Source organism: Hyperolius riggenbachi, chromosome 1 (genome assembly GCF_040937935.1).
Source record: "Hyperolius riggenbachi isolate aHypRig1 chromosome 1, aHypRig1.pri, whole genome shotgun sequence".
In the NCBI taxonomy this organism is placed as follows: domain Eukaryota; kingdom Metazoa; phylum Chordata; class Amphibia; order Anura; family Hyperoliidae; genus Hyperolius; species Hyperolius riggenbachi.
This window is the reverse complement of record NC_090646.1, coordinates 269,298,776-269,320,775: the sequence shown is the minus strand read 5'-3', so window position 1 is coordinate 269,320,775 and position 22,000 is coordinate 269,298,776. Positions and strand designations below refer to the sequence as shown.

The following is a 22,000-nucleotide window of genomic DNA, read 5'->3' as shown; positions in this document are numbered from 1 at the left end:
AGTAGATCAATCTCTCTGCTAGAGCGCCTCTGTTGTACAAGGGGCAGTACATGGAAGAGAGGGGCTGCTGTACAAGGCGCAGTACATGAAAGAGAGGGGCTGCTGGGCAAGGGGCAATACATGGAAGAGAGGAGCTGCTGTACCAGGGGCAGTACATGGAAGAGAGGGGCTGCTGTACAAGGGGCAGTACATGGAAGAGAGGGGCTGCTGTACAAGGGACAGTACATAGAAGAGAGGGGCTGCTGTAGAAGGGGCAGTACATGGAAGAGAGGAGCTGCTGTACAAGGGGCAGTACATGGAAGAGAGGGGCTGCTGTACAGGGAGGCAGTACATGGAAGAGAGGGGCTGCTGTACAAGGGGCAGTACATGGAAGAGAGGGGCTGCTGTACAAGGGGCAGTACATGGAAGAGAGGGGCTGCTGTACAAGGGGCAGTACATGAAAGATATGGGCTGCTGTACAAGGGGCAGTACATGGAAGAGAGGGGCTGCTGTACAAGGGGCAGTACATGAAAGATAGGGGCTGCTGTACAAGGGGCAGTACATGGAAGAGAGAAGCTGCTGAACAAGGTCAGTACATGGAAGAGAGGGGCTGCTGTACAAGGGACAGTACATGGAAGAGAGGGGCTGCTGTAGAAGGGGCAGTACATGGAAGAGAGGAGCTGCTGTACAAGGTGCAGTACATGGAAGAGAGGGGCTGCTGTACAAGGGGCAGTACATGAAAGATAGGGGCTGCTGTACCAGGGGCAGTACATGAAAGAGAGGGGCTGCTGGGCAAGGGGCAGTACATGGAAGAGAGGGGCTGCTGTACAGGGGGCAGTACATGGAAGAGAGGGGCTGCTGTACAAGGGGCAGTACATGGAAGAGAGGGGCTGCTGTACAGGGGGCAGTACATGGAGGAGAGGGGCTGCTGTACAATGGACAGTACATGGAATAGAGGGGCTGCTGTACAATGGACAGTATATGGAAGAGAGGGGCTGCTGTACAAGCGGCAGTATATGGAAGAGAGGGGCTGCTGTACCGGGGCAGTACATGGAAGAGAGGGGCTGCTGTACAAGCGGCAGTATATGGAAGAGAGTGGCTGCTGTACAAGCGGCAGTATATGGAAGAGAGGGGCTGCTGTACATGGGGCAGTACATGGAAGAGAGGGGCTGCTGTACAAGGGGCAGTACATGGAAGAGAGGGGCTGCTGTACAAGGGGCAGTACATGGAAGAGAGGGGCTGCTGTACAAGGGGCAGTACATGGAAGAGAGGGGCTGCTGTACAAGGGACAGTACATGGAAGAGAGGGGCTGCTGTAGAAGGGGCAGTACATTGAAGAGAGGAGCTGCTGTACAAGGGGCAGTACATGGAAGAGAGGGGCTGCTGTACAAGGCACAGTACATGGAAGAGAGGGGCTGCTGTAGAAGGGGCAGTACATGGAAGAGAGGAGCTGCTGTACAAGGGGAAGTACATGGAAGAGAGGTGCTGCTGTACAGGGAGGCAGTACATGGAAGAGAGGGGCTGCTGTACAAGGGGCAGTACATGGAAGAGAGGGGCTGCTGTACAAGGGGCAGTACATGGAAGAGAGGGGCTGCTGTACAAGGGGCAGTACATGAAAGATAGGGGCTGCTGTACAAGGGGCAGTACATGAAAGATAGGGGCTGCTGTACAAGGGGCAGTACATGGAAGAGAGGGGCTGCTGTACAAGGGGCAGTACATGGAAGAGAGGGGCTGCTGTACAAGGGACAGTACATGGAAGAGAGGGGCTGCTGTAGAAGGGGCAGTACATGGAAGAGAGGAGCTGCTGTACAAGGGGCAGTACATGGAAGAGAGGGGTTGCTGTACAGGGAGGCAGTACATGGAAGAGAGGGGCTGCTGTACAAGGGGCAGTACATGGAAGAGAGGGGCTGCTGTACAAGGGGCAGTACATGGAAGAGAGGGGCTGCTGTACAAGGGGCAGTACATGAAAGATAGGGGCTGCTGTACAAGGGACAGTACATGGAAGAGAGAAGCTGCTGAACAAGGTCAGTACATGGAAGAGAGGGGCTGCTGTACAAGGGACAGTACATGGAAGAGAGGGGCTGCTGTAGAAGGGGCAGTACATGGAAGAGAGGAGCTGCTGTACAAGGGGCAGTACATGGAAGAGAGGGGCTGCTGTACAAGGGGCAGTACATGAAAGATAGGGGCTGCTGTACCAGGGGCAGTACATGAAAGAGAGGGGCTGCTGGGCAAGGGGCAGTACATGGAAGAGAGGAGCTGCTGTACAGGGGGCAGTACATGGAAGAGAGGGGCTGCTGTACAAGGGGCAGTACATGGAAGAGAGGGGCTGCTGTACAGGGGGCAGTACATGGAAGAGAGGGGCTGCTGTACAAGGGGCAGTACATGGAAGAGACGAGCTGCTGTACAATGGACAGTACATGGAATAGAGGGGCTGCTGTACAATGGACAGTATATGGAAGAGAGGGGCTGCTGTACAAGCAGCAGTATATGGAAGAGAGGGGCTGCTGTACCAGGGGCAGTACATGGAAGAGAGGGGCTGCTGTACAAGCGGCAGTATATGGAAGAGAGTGGCTGCTGTACAAGCGGCAGTATATGGAAGAGAGGGGCTGCTGTACAAGGGGCAGTACATGGAAGAGAGGGGCTGCTGTACAAGGGGCAGTACATGGAAGAGAGGGGCTGCTGTACAAGGGGCAGTACATGGAAGAGAGGGGCTGCTGTACAAGGGGCAGTACATGGAAGAGAGGGGCTGCTGTACAAGGGGCAGTACATGGAAGAGAGAAGCTGCTGAACAAGGTCAGTACATGGAAGAGAGGGGGTGCTGTACAAGGGACAGTACATGGAAGAGAGGGGCTGCTGTAGAAGGGGCAGTACATGGAAGAGAGGAGCTGCTGTACAGGGGACAGTACATGAAAGAGAGGGGCTGCTGGGCAAGGGGCAGTACATGGAAGAGAGGGGCTGCTGTACAGGGGACAGTACATGGAAGAGAGGGGCTGCTGTACAAGGGGCAGTACATGGAAGAGAGGGGCTGCTGTACAGGGGGCAGTACATGGAAGAGAGGGGCTGCTGTACAAGGGGCAGTACATGGAAGAGACGAGCTGCTGTACAATGGACAGTACATGGAATAGAGGGGCTGCTGTACAATGGACAGTATATGGAAGAGAGGGGCTGCTGTACAAGCGGCAGTATATGGAAGAGAGGGGCTGCTGTACCAGGGGCAGTACATGGAAGAGAGGGGCTGCTGTACAAGCGGCAGTATATGGAAGAGAGTGGCTGCTGTACAAGCGGCAGTATATGGAAGAGAGGGGCTGCTGTACAAGGGGCAGTACATGGAAGAGAGGGGCTGCTGTACAAGGGGCAGTACATGGAAGAGAGGGGCTGCTGTACAAGGGGCAGTACATGGAAGAGAGGGGCTGCTGTACAAGGGGCAGTACCTGGAAGAGAGGGGCTGCTGTACAAGGGGCAGTACATGGAAGAGAGGGGCTGCTCTACAAGGGGCAGTACATGGAAGAGAGGGGCTGCTGTAAAAGGGGCAGTACATGGAAGAGAGGGGTTGCTGTACAAGGGGCAGTACATGGAAGAGAGGGGCTGCTGTACAAGGGGGCCATGCATGAAAGAGAGGGGCTGCTGTACAAGGAGCAGTACATGGAAGAGAGGGGCTGCTGTATAAGGGGGCCATGCATGAAAGAGGGGGGCTGCTATGCAAGGGGCAGTACATAGAAGAGAGGGGCTGCTGTACAAGCATGGGAGAGGGCTGCAGGAGACAGAAAGTGGCTGCTTGGGATGGGAGGGTCTGCAGGAGAAAGAAGGTAGCTGCCGTTATATTTAGGAAAGTGAGCCAACATATGGTGGGGCATATAAAATGTGATCTACGAGAGAATACAGTATAAATCTATCACTGTTGGCTACAGACTGTACATCTTTTTAGGGCTGTAAAGAAATTGGGAAGCTGCTGAGACAGTGAAAAGCATCTGTGTGCTTTATAAATAGCTGTGGTTGCTATCATCTTTCAGCAATAATGCACAATAAGAAAGAAAATAAGTGGCAAGTCCATCTTCTGCCATTTACCTTCCCTTTCCAAAGAGCAGGAACTTGCAAATAGGTATAAAATAACAAAACGACAAACAATGCTCTCTTGGCTTATATGTAATATTTAGGCTCCCCCTTGTAGTCATATGCAAGCATCAAATTACCATTTGTTTCCTCTGATTTACTGCTTTCCTGTCACCATACTGTCTGTCCAGTTTAGTGCCAGTGACAGGCCAGGTGAAAGTAATCTGACAGGTTCTTCGGGTCGGGAAGGAATATCACATACAGTTTACACAATTCCACAGTGCAGACAATGCAAGTCACACTGTCACAGCTGGAGACCATGTTGTGAGCTTTACCAAAATTCACAAAAATAAAGCCAGCCGTTCCCTCGGTGCAGCATAGCACCACAGAAAAATGTAAATAACGTCTATAAAAATAGTAACTGTAATGATCCGTTCAGCTGGCTGCACAGGCAGACAGCTGTTTGACCATTCCTCTAGTCTGTGGGCTGCAGGTCTCTGGAAGAGAGACCTGTCTTTTCTTTGCAAGTTCCAGACCTGCTCTGCTGCTGAGGAATTTGCATACATTGGTTATGCAAATCACCTAGCTGCCTCCTTTGAAGGCTGGCAGTATGAAAACCCATGTTTTCCCAGAGTCCTTTGCTGGTCATTCCTTCATGGTTTGTTGAAACACTCCTAGAGTGTCAGCCGTGCTATTTCTTGTTAAAGTTATCTTAGAGTAATTCTTGGGACTGCACTAGGCAGTTTCCCTGGTGCAGTTAAATTGTTATCTGTTTTGTCTGTATTGCTTCACTGCTGCGATTGTCCTGTCGCCAACGGTGGGCGTCAGGAAATCGTTCTGTCTGTCTGGGGGTGCTAACCAGAGCAGCGGTTGCTACTGGTAGCCCCTTCTGTTCATCTTGCTTGGATCGCACTAGCCTCTAGCGGTAGCGGCCGGGTTAAGGAACAGGCTAGGTAAGATCCACTGCTCTTTCCGCCAGAGCGAGTGCAATCCGGGTACAGGAACAGGAACACAGATCAGAAGGATCCACAGCCGCTACCGCCAGGGGCTAGTGCGATCCAAGCAAGACAGACAGATGAGATAGCAGGTAGCAACCGCTGCTCCATCTATACTCCAAGAAAGCAGATCAGAAGGATCCACAGCCACTACCGCTAGAGGCTAGTGCGATCCAAACACGACAGACAGATGAGGTAGCCGGTAGCAACCGCTGCTCCAGCTTACACTCCAAGAACATAGATCAGAAGGATCCCTTCTGATCTATGTTCTTGGAGTGTAAGCTGGAGCAGCGGTTGCTACCGGCTACCTCATCTGTCTGTCGTGTTTGGATCGCACTAGCCTCTAGCGGTAGTGGCTGTGGATCCTTCTGATCTGCTTTCTTGGAGTATAGATGGAGCAGCGGTTGCTACCTGCTATCTCATCTGTCTGTCTTGCTTGGATCGCACTAGCCCCTGGCGGTAGCGGCTGTGGATCCTTCTGATCTGTGTTCCTGTTCCTGTACCCGGATTGCACTCGCTCTGGCGGAAAGAGCAGTGGATCTTACCTAGCCTGTTCCTTAACCCGGATCGCACTCGCTCTGACGGAAAGAGCAGTGGATCTTTCCTCTCTTATTCCTGTTTTCCGTTTGTGTGTTTTGTCTGATACGAACGCTTGCTGTAGGCTCGGTGAGGTAACCGTTAAGCAAGCGCTAACGTCCTCTGTTTCGTGTTTGTCTGTCGGTGGTTAGTTAGGCGTGCTTGTCTCTGTTGCGCTTAACGTGCAGAGATCGCGCTGTAAACGTGTTCGCTGTTGCGAATGAGTGCGGTGTTCGCGTTTAGTTAGCGTTTGTTATTTTCTCATTGTTGTTTGCTGTGCCTTTGCTACTCTTGAGTTCTGTTCTGATCAGTCTTGTGTCACTTCTGGCGATCGCCTTTCTCGTGATCGCGTTCTTGCTTTTGTTTCTGCTGATGTGTGTTCACCGTCGCAGGGTTGCGACTAGATTGGTGAACACACATTCATCCTGTACCTGTGCTCTTTCTCTTTAAGGGCTGTTCTGCCCCGCATTGTCTTAGATCTGTACAATTCCCATCTGGCATTTGTGGCTGTGCAGAGGCTGTGCTCCTCTGCACTCCACAGCGCCATCTGCCGGTGGGAATTACCCTCTGCTGGTGCATTGCACCTAGCCTGGGTTCACCCAATTATACGCTTGTGGAGGGTTTTCGCTGTGTCAGTACGTATTTTGTGCGCTGACCGCGAAAACGATTCCGCAAACGTTACAGTAACAGTCTGCACAGCCAGTCAAGACATATTTAAGCCCCAGTTGCATTGTATTGTGGTTTTCTCAACGTAGCTATACATTTTGTGTCTGTACATTTGCAAATGCATTACAAGTGTGGTACAAATGTGATAAGTTCATATATATTGTGGTTGTAGTATGCTCTCATCAACAAAACATTTAAGTACCTGGTCAAGTGCCCCTTCACCAGGCTGCTTCCAGAATGTAGAATGTGGTCTTATCATACAGCTCTGCCCCACCCCTTACAATCTAAACACCATAAGCCAAGGCAAGAAGAATCCATGCTGACAGGGTCTGCTGTTACGTTCACCTGGGCTTCATCAGGTGTCATGGCCAGATTTAATTTGTGACAAAAACTGAACATGTTGGCACTTTATTCCTAAAGCTACTAAAGCTATCATATGATATAGAACTGTGCCTGGAAATGGACTGTACCTCTGTACCTGTAGGTATACTGTGATCTACACAGCAATAATTGATTAAAAACCCCTTTTAAACTATAACACCAGTAACAGTAGTAGGACAGAACAGCTTTAACAGTGGCTAGATTAAAATTCAGCTGTTTTTATTATTATTTATTTTATTATTAGCTGTTATTATCACACCCAGTTGAAGCTTGCAAGAGGCGGGCACAACGCATAGGTGGGCGGGGCCCAAAACCCGTGCTGAGTCCTAGAGCACTCCAGAGTCCTGTAAGTTTAAGCGTGCACGCTGACAGCCAGAGGAACCGGGGACCCTCTCCAACCAATCGGATTGAGGCCCGGCGAAGTCTGGTGGAGATTCTGCGGAAGACAGCCACTTCTCAGAGGACGGCAAGACGTATAATTGGTAAGTCCTGCACATGCAGGAGAAGATTACCATATTTCGTTTGCCTTTGATAGTCTCTCATATATATAGGTCTCATGACCACATGGCTTAGTGATCAGTGACTTGTTCAGTTTAACTGCATCTCCTCTCCGCCCCTCTCCATACATTGCAGGAAGCCAAAATACCACTGGTACCGGTACCAATGTGTGGGTGTTGTTTGGGAGTGTGAGTTGCAGAGTGCCTGAGATACGGAGCGCTACAGTCTTTTAAGTGATTTTATTGTTGGTCCTTTTCTAGCGTTTTTGTACTAATAAAGTTTGCATACATCCATATCCATATGTGGAGTGATGGCACTATTTTTCCTTCTTGAATCAATTTTACTATTTTTATGACGTCATTCCTGCCTTGGTAGTTGTGCAGGTTACACAACGTGGTACAGAACGTTTACCTCTGTTCCTGTGATCTACAAAGCAATAATTGACTAAAAAACCCTTTTAAACTATAACACCAGTAACAGTAGGACAGAACAGCTTTAACAGTGGCTAGATTAAAATTCAACTGTTTTTATTATTATTATTATATTACTATTAATAATAGTTTTCATTCAGTTTTGAAATATTTAGTAAAGGTACCCACTAATGATACAATTTTACCACTTCCATTTAATATGAGGGACTACCTAAAGTATCCATTCAAGGTAGGGCTGAGGTAGAAACACAAATGTGGCTGGCTGGACTGGGGTGCACACTGGAAAGTTCTCCAGGCTATTAGGGGAGGGGAGGGGAGAGCTAGTAAGCAGTCAGGGGTGAGATTTGCTGGGAGTCAGCAGCAGAGACAGGAAGTTAGAGGAGGCATTCAGTTACCTCCTTAGTTGGCAGTGTCAGCAATGGTGTTACTGCAGGCTTGCGGTGGCGGCGTTCTTCTTCTGCTAATATAGGTGGCAAATAATGGGATTGAGGAGTCAGAGTGGTGAAAGTGTGGTATAAATATTCGATTGGAAATAAAATGGTTAAATTAACGTGTTGCCTTACAAAGAATGGTTGGCAGTAGTACCGGGCATGTAAGCCCAGGAGAATTTGGGGTCAAGTAGTATGGCTGGGAGTTTGGTTTTATGCATAAAGTTATGAGATTCCCACTAATCGCCAAAGCGCTAGCGCAATGTTAACCTATGGCAGTGATCTCACTGCCGCGACTGCCGCCAATCGCGAGTGTTTCGCGATAAGCAGCAACCACTAAACCTGTTCCCTGAAGCATTTTGCCGTGATTCAGGAGCAATCGCGATACAGTGGTTATAAAAGCGCTGATCGCAATCGCTCTGAATTGCGAGAGTGTATAGTGATTTTACCACGCTAATCACGGTAAATTCACCTGTGCACCAGGCTAGCCTGCTATTTACCTGTAGCCTGTCACTCATCGCTGCTCCCCCGCCTACTGTATTGCACGGCTCCCCCGCCTGTGTCCCTTCCCTCCCCGCGTCTGTAAGTTTCCACCAATCGGCAGCTGAGCCGCGACCCAGAAAGATGAGTGACAGGCTACAGGTAAATAGCAGGCTAGCGACAAGCAGATTGTTGCTAGCCTGGCACTTTTTTTAAGGGGGGGACAGCAGAGCCGGCGGGGGGGGGGGGGGGGGGGCTGGAGGCACAATAGAAGAACACAGAGGCAGGCCGTTGTACACAGAACATACCTCTGTGTCCTATTAAAATTTGACAAACACACCTTGGGTTCTCTTTAAGGTATTGGTTATTGGGGCTCCTCAGTTGCCACCAGCTGGGGGGGGTTAATCACTGTGCAGTTTCTGTTGTTATTGATTTTGTTATATTATGTGTTCAGCTGTGGCCGACAACAAAATATTACTCCAAGAAGTTCAGGCGTGTGTAGTGTAATTATTTAAAGGGGATCTGAAGCAAAACATATATGGAGGCTGCCATATTTATTTCCTTTTAAACAATAAGGGCCTGTTCACACCTGAGCGGGAATCGCGCGATTCCCACTCACGGTAAACCGCTAGCGGTTCTGCAAGAACCGCTACACAATGTAGCGAGTGGCAGTGTTCTCACTGCCGCGGTTGCGGTTAGCGATAACCGCAACTGCGCTGCATGCAGCGGTTTGCCGGCGACAAGCATTCAGCGATTTGCGATCATGATTAGCGTGCATAGCACGCTAATCGCGATCACTCCAAAACCGCCGCAGTGTCCAGTGATTTTTCCGCGCTAATCGCAGGAAAATCACTCCCGCATAACACCGGTGGTAATCGCCGGCGTTCTGAGATTTTAAGTGTGAACGGGCCCTAAAAGTTGCCTGGCTGTCCTACTGATCTATTTGGCTGCAGTAGTGTCTGAATCACACCAGAAAGAAGCATGCATCTAATCTTGTCAGATCTGACAATAATGTCAGAAACACCTGATCTGCTGCATGATTGTTCAGGGTCTATAGCTTAAAGTATTAGAGGCAGAGGATCAGCAGGATAGCCAGGCAACTGGTATTGATTATAAGGAAATAAAATATGGCAGCCTCCATATCCCTCTTACTTCAGGTTCCCTTTAATGACGGTGTTAGTGTTTGGTGTTTAGAGTGTCGGTCATTAGCTGTATATTTAAAGAAAAATAAATGTTATGTTGATGTTAAGTGGGAATTTTCAGGGGAAGGAGATGAAGGGTTAAGCTTTAGGTGTTAGCGGTGTGAGTGTATAATGTTGTTGAATCAACTCATATACAAGCACAACTATCACACATCATATTGCTTTCTACAGATCTCTGCCAAGCCGTTTTGCAGTAGAAAGAATAAAAAGTAATAGTGACCGGATAAAAAGTAAGTAAACTTGTCTGTATTAGCGGTAACACTATTTTGAAGTATGCATGACTGCATAACTATCACACATCATATTGCTTTCTACAGATCTCTGCCAAGCCGTTTTGCAGTAGAAATAATAAAAAGTAATAGTGACTGGATAAAAAGTAAGTAAACTTGTCTGTATTAGCGGTAACACTATTTTGAAGTATGCATGACTGCGTGAAATCAAGTCAATGGAATACAAATGAGGACTGAGAAACCTACATACTGAGTGGGAAAGAATACCACTAGGAAAAGAAACTTTTACGTGATGAATCCTTCCCTCCTGAATGCCATCTATTCATCTGCAGGGTCTCCAGAGAGACAACAGGACCAAAAGAAGGGGGAGCCAGTCTTGCAGCTCGGGTCAAAGAGTCAGACAATGCATCCAACAAAAAGGTATAGCTATAATAGGCCTGTACAATAAGGATTACAGGCCTGTGCCCAAGAAGCATAAAAATGACCACTGATTGCTTAATCACTCATGACTTTTATATAGTCAATGAAATATTTTTGAAGGGGGTATTCAGAGCAATTATTTCAAAAAGTCAATTTTTACTGATGCAGCTCAATATTTTTTTTAAGAGAATAAGCCTCATTTTCCATGATCTCAACTTACTTTAAAAATGCATCTATTCTCATAGTGCTGGAGACCACGCAAATTATTTGGAAGGGGTTACAAGGGGTTCATATAAATAAAGTCAAGGTTTTGAGGCAAATTTATCAAAACCTATTGCAAGGAATATTAGAGTAAAACCAAAACAAAAGTGTACCAGTGCTGCTCAGAGCAACCAATCAGAATCTTTGTTCTGGACATCTGCTTCACTTTGTACACTGATTTTAATAAATCTGCACCATTGTGTTTTCCTGCAGGCTGTACATGAAATAGAGAAATGCCAGATTCCATCTAAGATAGGTGGTAAACATAGCATATGAAGTCATTATATCTGGTGGTATAAAATTGCACTGGTGGTCATTTAAAAAATTCAAATACACTGAATGAGGCATTATACAGAAAATAAAACGGAAAAAGAAGAAAAGGGTTGAGAAGCATATGTTATAATAGCAGGCACATGGCATGAAGTGGAATTATTGTATACTTGTTACATATTTCACACAATTTAAAGCCCATGTATGGTTCTCCAGGATTTACCAATGTCACTGCACAATGTAACAGGGTGTGAAGTGTTGCAGAAACAGAACGTTTAACAGTTGCAAAGTAGTAGTAGTCATGTTATTTTTATGTAATAAAAATGACTAGAAGCAAATGTTACTTTTATGCAATTAAAATGACAAGAAGCATTATCCACATACCTGGAATGTCTTTTCACTGACTGGAGAAGATCGTGATCGTACGTGAAGGCCAGAAGGCTGCTGAGATTTGGCATGTAAATCCTGATCAGATGCTGCCTTATCACACCTTTGCTCTGACAAGGTCACCAAACATTCCATTGGTTTAGAGGCGGTGACATCATACTGATGTTGTGATGGAACGATTTTAGCTTCTGTTCTGGACTTATAATCCAAGCTAGGACGTTGGTGGACAAGAGAACTTGTTCGACCCTTGTTTTCTTGATGTTCCCTATTCTTTTCCAGGTTGACTAAGTCAAACAAGCCAGTGAGTCCAGGTGGAAGGGTGGAAGAGACACGGACAGGTTTTGTCAGACTTTCCCTTGGATCCTTACTGCGGAATGACATGTTGTAGTCCTGCAGAGAATTAATGCTGGATGTGGAGGAAATGCTCTGGGTGTCCATCATGCTCCCTGAGAAATACGTGCTCTGGGAACGTTCTTTTAAAGGACTAGGTTCCTGGGGAGATGGTCTCCGACCTGTCTTGCGTTCTATATAGTCTGCAAGGGCATTTTGCTGCAGCTGCTTAAGCTCTGGTTTAGAAAGATTAAATGTTGAACAAGCTTTGCCATCCTTCTCAAACATTCTACGTCTGTCTGCTACTGTTTGGTCCAAAAAATTACTGTTTTGGCCCTTTTTTTGGTTACTTAATGATGATGACTCACTGTCAGATGCTCCCACCTCATTCATCTTCTCTGGTTCTGAATATGATCGTTTCTTCTGCTCAGCTGTCAACCGTTTCCTGGCTCCAATTCGAGTTACCTGATTTGATGGGGCTGCACCCTCTTGACTGGAAAAATCTTGGCTCTTAGCATTTATTTCAGTTGGTGTGACACTCAATCTTTCTTTTGGAGCGTGGAGAGATACAGGTGATGTCTGACCACACAGAATAGCTGAAGTAGGCCTCTTTATCTTCCTCTCTGGTTTTGAGTATTGTGGTGGACTGATTTCTAAATCTTTGCGTCTGTAAGATGTTGCTTCCAGAACTTTGGACTGTGCATCTTTGATACTGTTTCTGTAAGCTCTGTTGAAACCTAGAGAGTCTAGTGAAGTGCTCTGCCAATGATCTTCTTTATTTGGCATTGTTTGAGAATTGACTGTTGCTTTATTACCATCTGGCAAGGGTTGCAAAACACACTGCTTATTATTAATCTGGGTCTTGTCTATTTGATTCTCAGTTGGTGTTTTCTGAATGTCTCCATGTCTTGCACTGTAGACGCTTCCAGGTCTTTTGAACTGGTGCCCACCAGAAATTTTATCAGTAGTATGAGAACCGGAAAGTCTTCTGTACTCAACACTTTGAATATGTTCTTGTGAATTAAACTTATTCTTTAATTCTTCAATGCTATTTACAGATGCTCTGTTAGCTGCTTTTGAGCTCTGCCCTGAATGCTGACCATGGAGGCTTCCACTTAATACCTGGGACTTCCGGTTTTCTTGCTCTCGTTGTTCAATCTGGCTGATCTTTTGTAAAACAGAAGACTTGTTTTTGCCATCTGGCTTAACAGATGGTAAATTGTTGTTGCTTTGGTTGCTTCCTGAATTTGAACGTCTTCTGGTAAGGTTGTTGGAATTCTTGTGTGGTGAGGAAGGTTCCTCAGCTTGTAGGTGATTGGTAACATACATAACTGAACAGTCGCCATCTTCTATGTGTTTTGTAAAGCTTGGGCTGTCTAGCTTGTTTCTGTGGTTAGAGACATGAACAGAGTGTCTGTTTTCATGTTTATCTTTGAGGCTTATGTCAGCATTAGTCTGAAAATGTAAGACTTCATCTCTATTTGCATGGAGAATGCTGTTATCTTTGTGTGTTCCCATGCAAGTGACTATTGTGGAGACATCAGAATTGGTTTTAATGAAGCTCCCCTGATTCTGTAATCCAGACCCAGAGTGACTTCTAGCTTTTTCATTGTTGGGTGAAACATGCATTTCCCCATTAGAGTGTTGCCCACTATAAACTTGTATTTCATTCTGCATTTGTGTTACAGACTTGGAATCTGGCAGTTTATCATTTTGATTGAAGCTTTGATTTATTTTCATAGGTGTTCTCTCATCTTCTGTGTTTAAAGAGGAACCAGTGGGAATTTCAGGGCTAAAAGAGAAATGAAGTTTATAGTGTGTGTATTGTGTAGGCCCACCTTCTCTTAGCTCATCAGCTCTTCCGGATTGGTTTGTTAGATATGGTATAGCAGGACTGCTGTGAATGTTCTGGCTACTTTTTGTAGAAGCTTCAGACTGTGAAGAAGATACTCCTTTGGTAGTTGATCCTGCAGCTGAAGTATTATGAGATCCTTCTTTTGCCAACGCTGGATAAAGCCTTCCATTGTTATTTTTAAGGGGTTGAGGAGCATGAGCAAAATGTGGCTCAGGAGACGGCACAGGATAGATCCCCGTAGGAAGCATAGGTTGCCCAGGCTGTGGAACATGTGAATAAGTCTGTTTAGGTTTCATTGAAGGGCTACATTCTGGACTTTTCTCTAGCACAGTATGCAGTTGTCCTTCACCAAACATTGGTTTCAGCTGTGGATTTGAACTGCAAGAAGCACTAGTAGGCTGTGCTGGTCCTTTGGAATGTGTCCGTAAATGTCTGTTCTGATCCAGGCTAGACCAAGAACTTGGTCTTTCATGATGTCTTGTTATGGCATAACTATCACTTCGTGCTGGTGGCAGGGGAGGTCCTTCAACTACATCACTCTCTGAACAAACTCTCTTCTGTTCATATCTCCCCACTGGGCCTGTGCTGTTTCTAACATGTCCACTGGAAGGCCGACCTCGATTTTTGACCACAGAGGAATTAACTTCATACTCTTCTGAGACACCACGCTGAGGATCATAAACTGTCTTGATGTATCTGATATCTGCATGCTTAATTCCTTCTTGTAAATTACCCTGAGAAAACATGCTTTCCATGGAGTAGGACCTTTCCTTACAGAATGTGGTAGGGTGGTATTCTTGTATACTGGAGTTTGTGGAAAAAGAGCTGTAGGCAGAGTCTCTTTTGCTGTGCAAATGTGCTAGTTGGTCTATGCAGGTGGTGGACTTTGCTGGTGACAGATTGCATGGGTGATATGCAGATGAAGAGTGGTCCAGGCTTTCCATGCTCCCTCTTGAGCTGTATTGGTCAGGACTCCGTCTTAAGTACCCATGCTCGTAGCTGGAGAGATCACTTGCAGAAGAACTGAAAGAAAAGAGGAACAGGGAGAGATCTTACTGTTTGCAAGAAATGTTCAGAAGAGCTTATAAATAAACTTGCAGATGAAATGTTTAGGTTATGGGAGGAACGGAAGAGAAACCATATTTGGGGCCTTGCTCTGCTCTCTGCCAGCTGTCATTCCGGCATATTATAAGTAATTGCTTGCGGCTGCTGTGTTCATTCTATTAATCCCACAGCAGTGTAGAAATTAGACAGATAACGGAGGGGACTGTCATAACCCTTTTCAGATTTCGTAAACAACTGCTTTATTGATACTTCTCAAACTGATCACAAACACTACAAAAATACAGCAGGACAGTGTGAATGCAAAAGGCTTAAACAAAGCAAAGAATACAGTGTGTGTGTGTTTTATTTCTTTTCTTTTTATGGAGCTGAAAGTTTTCCCTGGCAGTCTTCCTGGAAACTAGCAGCATAAGAGACATTTTGTTTGCTACAAGAAATCTAAACAGACAAGACAGAGAAACGTAGAAGGAAAAACTCTCAGTATTGTAAAGATGAATGTTAAAATGCCATGTGTGATGAAAAAGTGTTATGACATTCTCCAAATCCCCTGGTGGTGGGCTGAAAAAAAATTCTAATTTCTTTGACCAGTTATTCCAATACTGGGCCTTGCTGGTGGATAATGAATCATAACATACCTTGCATGTAAAAATCAACTAATATTGGTGCCATAACCCAAAATAAATGAACAACCTGCAAAGATATCAAGGATTTATTTTAAGAGGGTTGTGCAACAATAACCTTATTCACAAATAAATACTTACCGACAAACTGCATTAAATGGCTGCTACCTGCTACTGGTACTGATGCCCATTTTGTATGCAGTGATAAGTATGTATGTATTGAATATAATGCATATACATCTATCTGTGCTGTATCATTTTTTCTCTTTTTGTAGTGTGACACAAAATTGCATTTATATCGTTTAGCAAACACAATTTGGTTTTATTTTGTTAAAGTATGCCTGACCCAAGGAAAACCTACCTAATGTTAGCACAGAGGTTTGTTCATGCTGGATCCACATACCTCTGTGCATTGTCTGTTACTTTCCGTTTTTCCCTCCAATCCCCATAATTACTCCTTGAAAAATATGACTGTTGGCTTAAAGGGATCCAAGCAGTTTTTATTTTCTGCTGTTTGTCCTGGTTTCTAATAGCTGTAGGAGCTGCCATCCCCCCTCCCATTCCCTCTGCCCTTATTTATCCAGGAGAGGGTGTGAATGTAATTAAGTGTGACTCTCTAAACTGTTTGAAGTACAGTGACAATTTCCCCACCCCCAGCTGATAAAACCTTTTGTGTGCTAATTGCTACTGCTAATTACGGCAATCCTTATTTGCCTGCTCTTTCTGGGAATGGCAAGCAGCAGAAGTATAGCAATAAAAGCCTCTAACAAACATTTAAATGTGAAAAGTGGTAGAATGTATTTTTTTTTTGTAATGAGCTGCATTGTTAGTATGCATTTTTAATGTGCTATTGAGATGCCCTTGGTGCTAAAAATGGTGCTCGGTTCACTTGAAAGACAACCTGAAGTGTGCAAAATAATCAATTTCCTGGGTATGTCCTGGGAATATAAATGTAAGGTACAATTGGCTGTTACAAATTCAATCAACTTACCTTGTTGCCCGTAATTCTAAAATATTCTGAAACCAACTCCCCCCACCCCATTGGCAAAACCGCACTGGCGGTTTCTGTCTGAAGCATCTCCTAAGAAGTCCAGAGCTCTGTTGCCACCTCCACCTGTGTAGCCTTAAGCTGTCCGCAGCTCAGCAGCCACGGCTCATTTTTGTAGTTATGGGTAAGTGGGTGAGTTACATGACCGGGGGACCATGGAAAGGAAGGCACAGAGGTATGTGGATACAGCATGTACACACCTCTGTGCTTAGCTTAGGAAGCTTTGCCTTAACTCAGGATCACTTTAAAGAGGAATTTTACTGAAATATATTTGTTCCTGTTGTTTGATTGACCATGAGCCTGCAGGTCATCATCTTAACTGCTGGCAGACAAGAAAAATAAAAAAAGACAGTAACAACTGCCATTATCTATTACCATACCCACTAACAATGCATTAGGCTAAATGCTTGTTTTTTATTTTATATATCTAGGCACAGAGGGGGATAATGCTTGCTTGGCAGTCTTGGGTTAAAGTTCCTCTTTTGGGGTGACAAAAATCTAAAGTGTGTATGTACATTTATATACTTGCTCTGTCAACTACGCCTTTACAATATGATATATTAGAAGTAAAAAGTGCAGGAAGTTAAAAAATCTCCTCTATGGGGATAAAGACCGCAAAAACAACTTGACTAGTCATCATCTTATCAGTCATCTAAAATGAACAAGAAACTTATCTGTAATTGGGATTTAAAAGCAGTGGTTATGGTGCAAGGTTGCTTAGTGACCACAGGTCCTTGAGAAGTTGAGTTAAAGGGTAGGTTTTCCACTTCCAGTTGAGCAAAACAGAATACAGCATAGCAGCACAGTTCACTGAATGCACATCTTTCTGAGCCACTGGATTGGTCATTCTAAAGGTGGCCGTACACTCGTTAGATTAGCAGCAGAAAGATCATCAGTAGATTTTCAGATCTATCTGATGTGTTTAGGAACATTTTTTACTAGGAACAGATTTCCAATAGATTTCAGTATGCTATCTATTGAAAATCGATCTGATGGCATTTTGTTGCCATCAAATTTCCACTAGGTCCAATGCAAAATGATAAGCCATCTCAAGAGATAAACCTAAATTTTCCAACATGTCAGATCAATTGAAATTGATCGATTGGTCAATCGATTTGCAATCAATCGATCAATCGATTGGCCGAAAATCGGCTGAGTGTATGGGCCCCTTTAAGGTGGCCATAGATTTGCAGCAGATTCAACCATCAGATTTCTGTCAGATGCCTGTCAAGTTGAATCTGACAGGAATCTATCTGACGTGTGCCACACACTAGGAACAGATTTCCAATAGATTTCAGAATGAAATCTATAGGAAATCTATTGGAAATCGATCTAAATGCATTATTGGACCAATAGATCCAATACAACTCTATGAGCCATGGATCTGTTGCCAGCAGCAGATCGACCTGGATTTTCCATCCTGTCAGATAGATCAAATCAATCAAAATCAATCAAAATCGGCTGCAAATCGATCGATATATTTCATATATGATCGATTGATCAATTCCATAGAATCGATCGATCAATGGCTAAAATCGACCAGTGTAGGGGCCCCTTTAGTTTATTTACATTTGTATTGGTCAGATTAGTCTTTTTGATAAAGACAAATCCACTAAACTCTGCTACTTGATATTCTATAACAAACACAAGGAGAGAAAGCCACAGCGGAGGACACAGCACAACAGTTACCTCCAACAGTTTCTTCCAAGAGTAAACTCACAAGGTAAAATATTGGCTCATTTGGATTCAAAATGGCTACACATTTCATTTTAGCAACACATTGTTTTAGTTGAGAGTCTATTACTGCTCACTATAAAAGTAACAATGTGCCGGTACCTTGTAATAAATTTATCAGTCTTTTCCCAACATTATAAATTCACTATTATTCTACTCCAACCACTCCGTGTTTATGCAGGCTTGGCAAATACCCAACTTCATGATAAACTTCTGGAGAAATAATTACTGGACTCATTTATTACACAGATATATAACCATGACGCAATTGTGATTAATTCATTTGAAATGTGGATGTGCAAAGAGTAGAACTATTAAAATGTTTCCTTATCAACAATGCTGACATGTTATCATATTTGTTTCAAAGTTATGTGAGGTACCATTAATTTTGTACTGAAATAATTCATTGTAGAAAAAAGTCTATTTTTTATTTAGCTCCATGATCATGTCTGGAATTTTTCAAACCCTTCCCAGGAATAGATTATTTGTAAATGCACTGAGATAATGGTCAGCGAGTGCGGTCTTCAGTTTACGAGAAGATAATACAGTACCCCAGTATAATGGTATGTTTGTTGCAGTGTGTTATATATAATCAAACAGCAACATGCTGCAATGGTCCCACAAAGGCGCATTCACATCTGCAAGTTGCCTCGGCAGTGCGTCTGGTTCCATTAATAACGTTAGTCAAACTGTGCGCTACCAAACAACACCCATACTACACTCCTTTTTAATGTTGTGCCGAGTCTTTACTATAGCGGCTTACTATAGCAGGTTGGTTTTTTTGTGGGCCTTTTTGACCGAAGTTTAGTCTTCAACAAGTGAAATGCATGCTCATTTGGCTTAAAGGGAACCAGAGACCAAGGGTAGCTGAAAAATGGAAAAAGATTTTATACATACCTGGGGCTTCCTCCAGCCCCATAAGCCTGGATCGCTCCCACGCCGCCATCCTCCGCTGCCTCTATCACCGGTACCGGGTCCAGTCACTTCCGCCGGATGCGACCAGTTGTACGCATGTGCAGGGGGGCTCCCTCTGGCTTTGTACGCATGCGCCTGCGCAGTACGGAGGGAGCGCACTGCGCTTGCGTCGACTGGCCGAAATTATGGGACCCGGTACCGGCGGACAGAGGCAGCGGAGGACGGCAGCGGAGGAGTGATGCAGGCTGATGGGGCTGGAGGAAGCTCCAGTTATGTATACATTTTGTATCATCTTCGCCTCTGGGTCTCTTTAACCCTATGGGCGATACAATTAGATCGCCCAGGAGGGGGCGCAGCACTTTTTTTTTTAATTTTTAATTTTTTAAATCATGTAGCGAGCCAAGGGCTCGCTACATGATAGCCGCTGCGCAGCGGCATCCCCCCACCCACTCCGATCGCCTTCGGCGATCAGAGTAAGCAGGAAATCCCGTTCAGAACGGGATTTCCTGCTGGGCTTCCCCGGTCGCCATGGAGACTGGGCGGAATGACGTCACCGACGTCATGGACGTCGTGACATCAGAGGGAGTCCCGATCCACCCCTCAGCGCTGCCTGGCACTGATTGGCCAGGCTGCGCAAGGGTCGGGGAGGGGGGGCTGCACGGCACGGCGGCGAGTGGCGGATCGGCGGCGATCGGAAGTTACACGCAGCTAGCAAAGTGCTAGCTGCATGTAACAAAAAAAAAATTATGCAAATCGGCCTACCAGGGCCTGAGAACTCCTCCTGCGCGACATATCCCGAGTTCAGCTCGGGATTATCGCCCAGGAGGTTAAAGGAAACATCCAAGAAAATAAAAAAACAAGATCTACTTACCTAGGGCTTCATCCAGGCCTTGGCAGCCGATCTGTCCCTCACCGCAGCTCTGGGGTCCTAGGGTCTCCTCCGTTGCAGATGCTGACCTTGCTAGGTCGACACCTTCTGCACCTGCGCAAGTGCGTGACTGCACCGCTCGATATCACACTCCCATGGCTGGGAGCTTTCTGTGCAGGGGCAGTAGTTTTGGGCCTGAGCAGAATTTTCCAGGCCACGTGAGCGCGATCATGAGTGCCACAATCGTACAGGTGCAGAAGATGCCCACCTGTAGAGATCATCATCTGCAACAGAGGGGACCTGGGACCCCTGCAGCGAGGGACAGATCAGCTGCCAGGGGCTGGAGGAGGCCCCACGTAAGTAGAACTTTCCTTTAACCACTTAAGCTCTCAGTCGTTTTCACTTTATGCATCCGAGCAATGTTCACCTCCCATTCATTAGCCTATAACTTTATCACTATTTATCACAATGAACTGATCTATATCTTGTTTTTTCCGCCACCAATTAGGCTTTCTTTGGGGGGTACATTTTGCTAAGAGCTACCTTACTGTAAATGCATTTTAACAGTAAGAATAAGAAAAAAAATGAAAAAATTCATTATTTGTCAGTTTTCGGCCATTATAGTTTTAAAATAATACAGTATTGTATTTGCCCATTTGTCATGGTTATTTCACTGTTTAAATTGTGTCCCTATCACAATGTATTGCGACAATATTTTATTTGGAAATAAAAGAGCATTTTTTCCGTTTTGCATCCATCACTATTTACAAGCTTATAAAAAAAAAATAGAGAGAAATATTTCATCTTTACATAGATATTTAAAAAGTTTAGACCCTTAGGTAAATATTTATGTGTTGTTTTTTTTTTTATAGTAATGTTTTTGTTTTTTTTATTAAACATTTTATGTGGGCATTTTTGGGAGGGTGGGATATAAATAGTGTTTTATTTTGGGAAATATTTGTGTATTGTAACGTTTTTTTACTTTTACTTGTAGTTTTACTTTTTGGCCACAAGATGGCAATCTCGATTTTGTTTACATGACGTCACTCTAAGCGTACAATGTACGCTTAGAGGGACATAGCTTCAGAAAAAGCGTAGCTTCCGAGAGAAGCTGTCGCTTTTTCAGCGGGGGAGAGGAATCAGTGATCGGGCACCATAGCCCGATACATTGATTCCTGGGCTACCGAATCTGCAGCCGAGAGTGCGCGTGCATGCGCGCGATCGGCCGCGGGAGCGCGCCTGTCCTCCGCCATGACTCTTTGTGTCCTTCTGTGTCCTCTCCTTTCCCTCACTGTTCCCCTAGTTCTGGTCGCATGTAATGATGTGATCAGGAAAAGCCAGCACCAAGGGAACAGTGAGTGAGAGGAGAAGCCGCTGATTACTGTGAGCGCCCTCGGTTAAGGTGAGAGATGCGCCCGCTGCCTATCTAAGCCCAAGCGGGACCATATCTTTCCTTAACATTGATAATAAACGCTTCACGTCCATTCTGGTCGCTAGGCTTAACCTCCTTGGCAGTAACCCTGAGCCAGGCTCGAGGTGAAAAAAACATGCTGGGAACGGAAATCCTGAGCCTGGCTCAGGGTAGCCACTGGGAGGTGTATGCAGAATTCGCAGTACAGGATTGTAATTCACCTCCCCGATGCTTCCTGTTCATCTTCTTCTGGTCCTTGGAGGCTCTTGATCCCTCGGGTGAGATTTCCACCCGAAGGAACAGGAGTAAGAATTGCAATGCTGGTTCTCGGAGAGGTGAGAAAAGTGTAGGGCTGCTGCAGATCTATCTGTGGCATCGGTATGATTTTTTTCATGCTTTTAGGGTCTAAAAGCTGATGAAAAAATGGTACCACTTTTAGACCCTAAAATCCAGAAATAATCATACCGCTGAGAAGGTCAATAGGGTCTTAAGCCCCTGAGAACATGAGAAAAGTTGTCAATCTACTTCATGTTGTTGAAAAGCGTGAGACACTGACAGCCCTAGTCTCTCTGTACATGGAGCAGGCCTTTGACACCATTAACTGGCTCTATATGATGCATGCTATGGAGAGGTCAGGTATTGGGGGAAGGGTTTATGAAGTCAGTCCGGTGACTCTATTCCACTCCCACTGCTACCCTTAAGCTCCCATCTCTATCTGGTCAACTGATAAATATACAGCGAGGTACTAGACAGGGATGCCCTCTTTTCCCAGCAATATCTGAGTTGGTAATTGAAGCTACCCATAGCTCCCTATATATTTAAAGAGTCACCTTGTCAAAGCAGAAGTTCTGTGATCCCTCTGCATCATAGTTATGCATGCTCTCATATGACTCAATGGAAGGCC

The 22,000-nt window shown here is 45.2% G+C and overlaps 1 protein-coding gene across 15 annotated transcripts in view; it reads right to left on the bottom strand.

Annotated features, from left to right (window-relative positions):
- SHROOM3 (shroom family member 3) overlaps positions 1-22,000 on the bottom strand; it is a 460,954-nt gene that overhangs the window by 42,926 nt on the left and 396,028 nt on the right. For all 15 annotated transcript variants that reach the window (XM_068233528.1, XM_068233529.1, XM_068233530.1 and 12 more), the window contains one exon: positions 11,251-14,461. In XM_068233528.1, the coding sequence (XP_068089629.1) occupies positions 11,251-14,461 (3,211 nt within the window). The remainder of the gene's footprint in view (positions 1-11,250; positions 14,462-22,000) is intronic.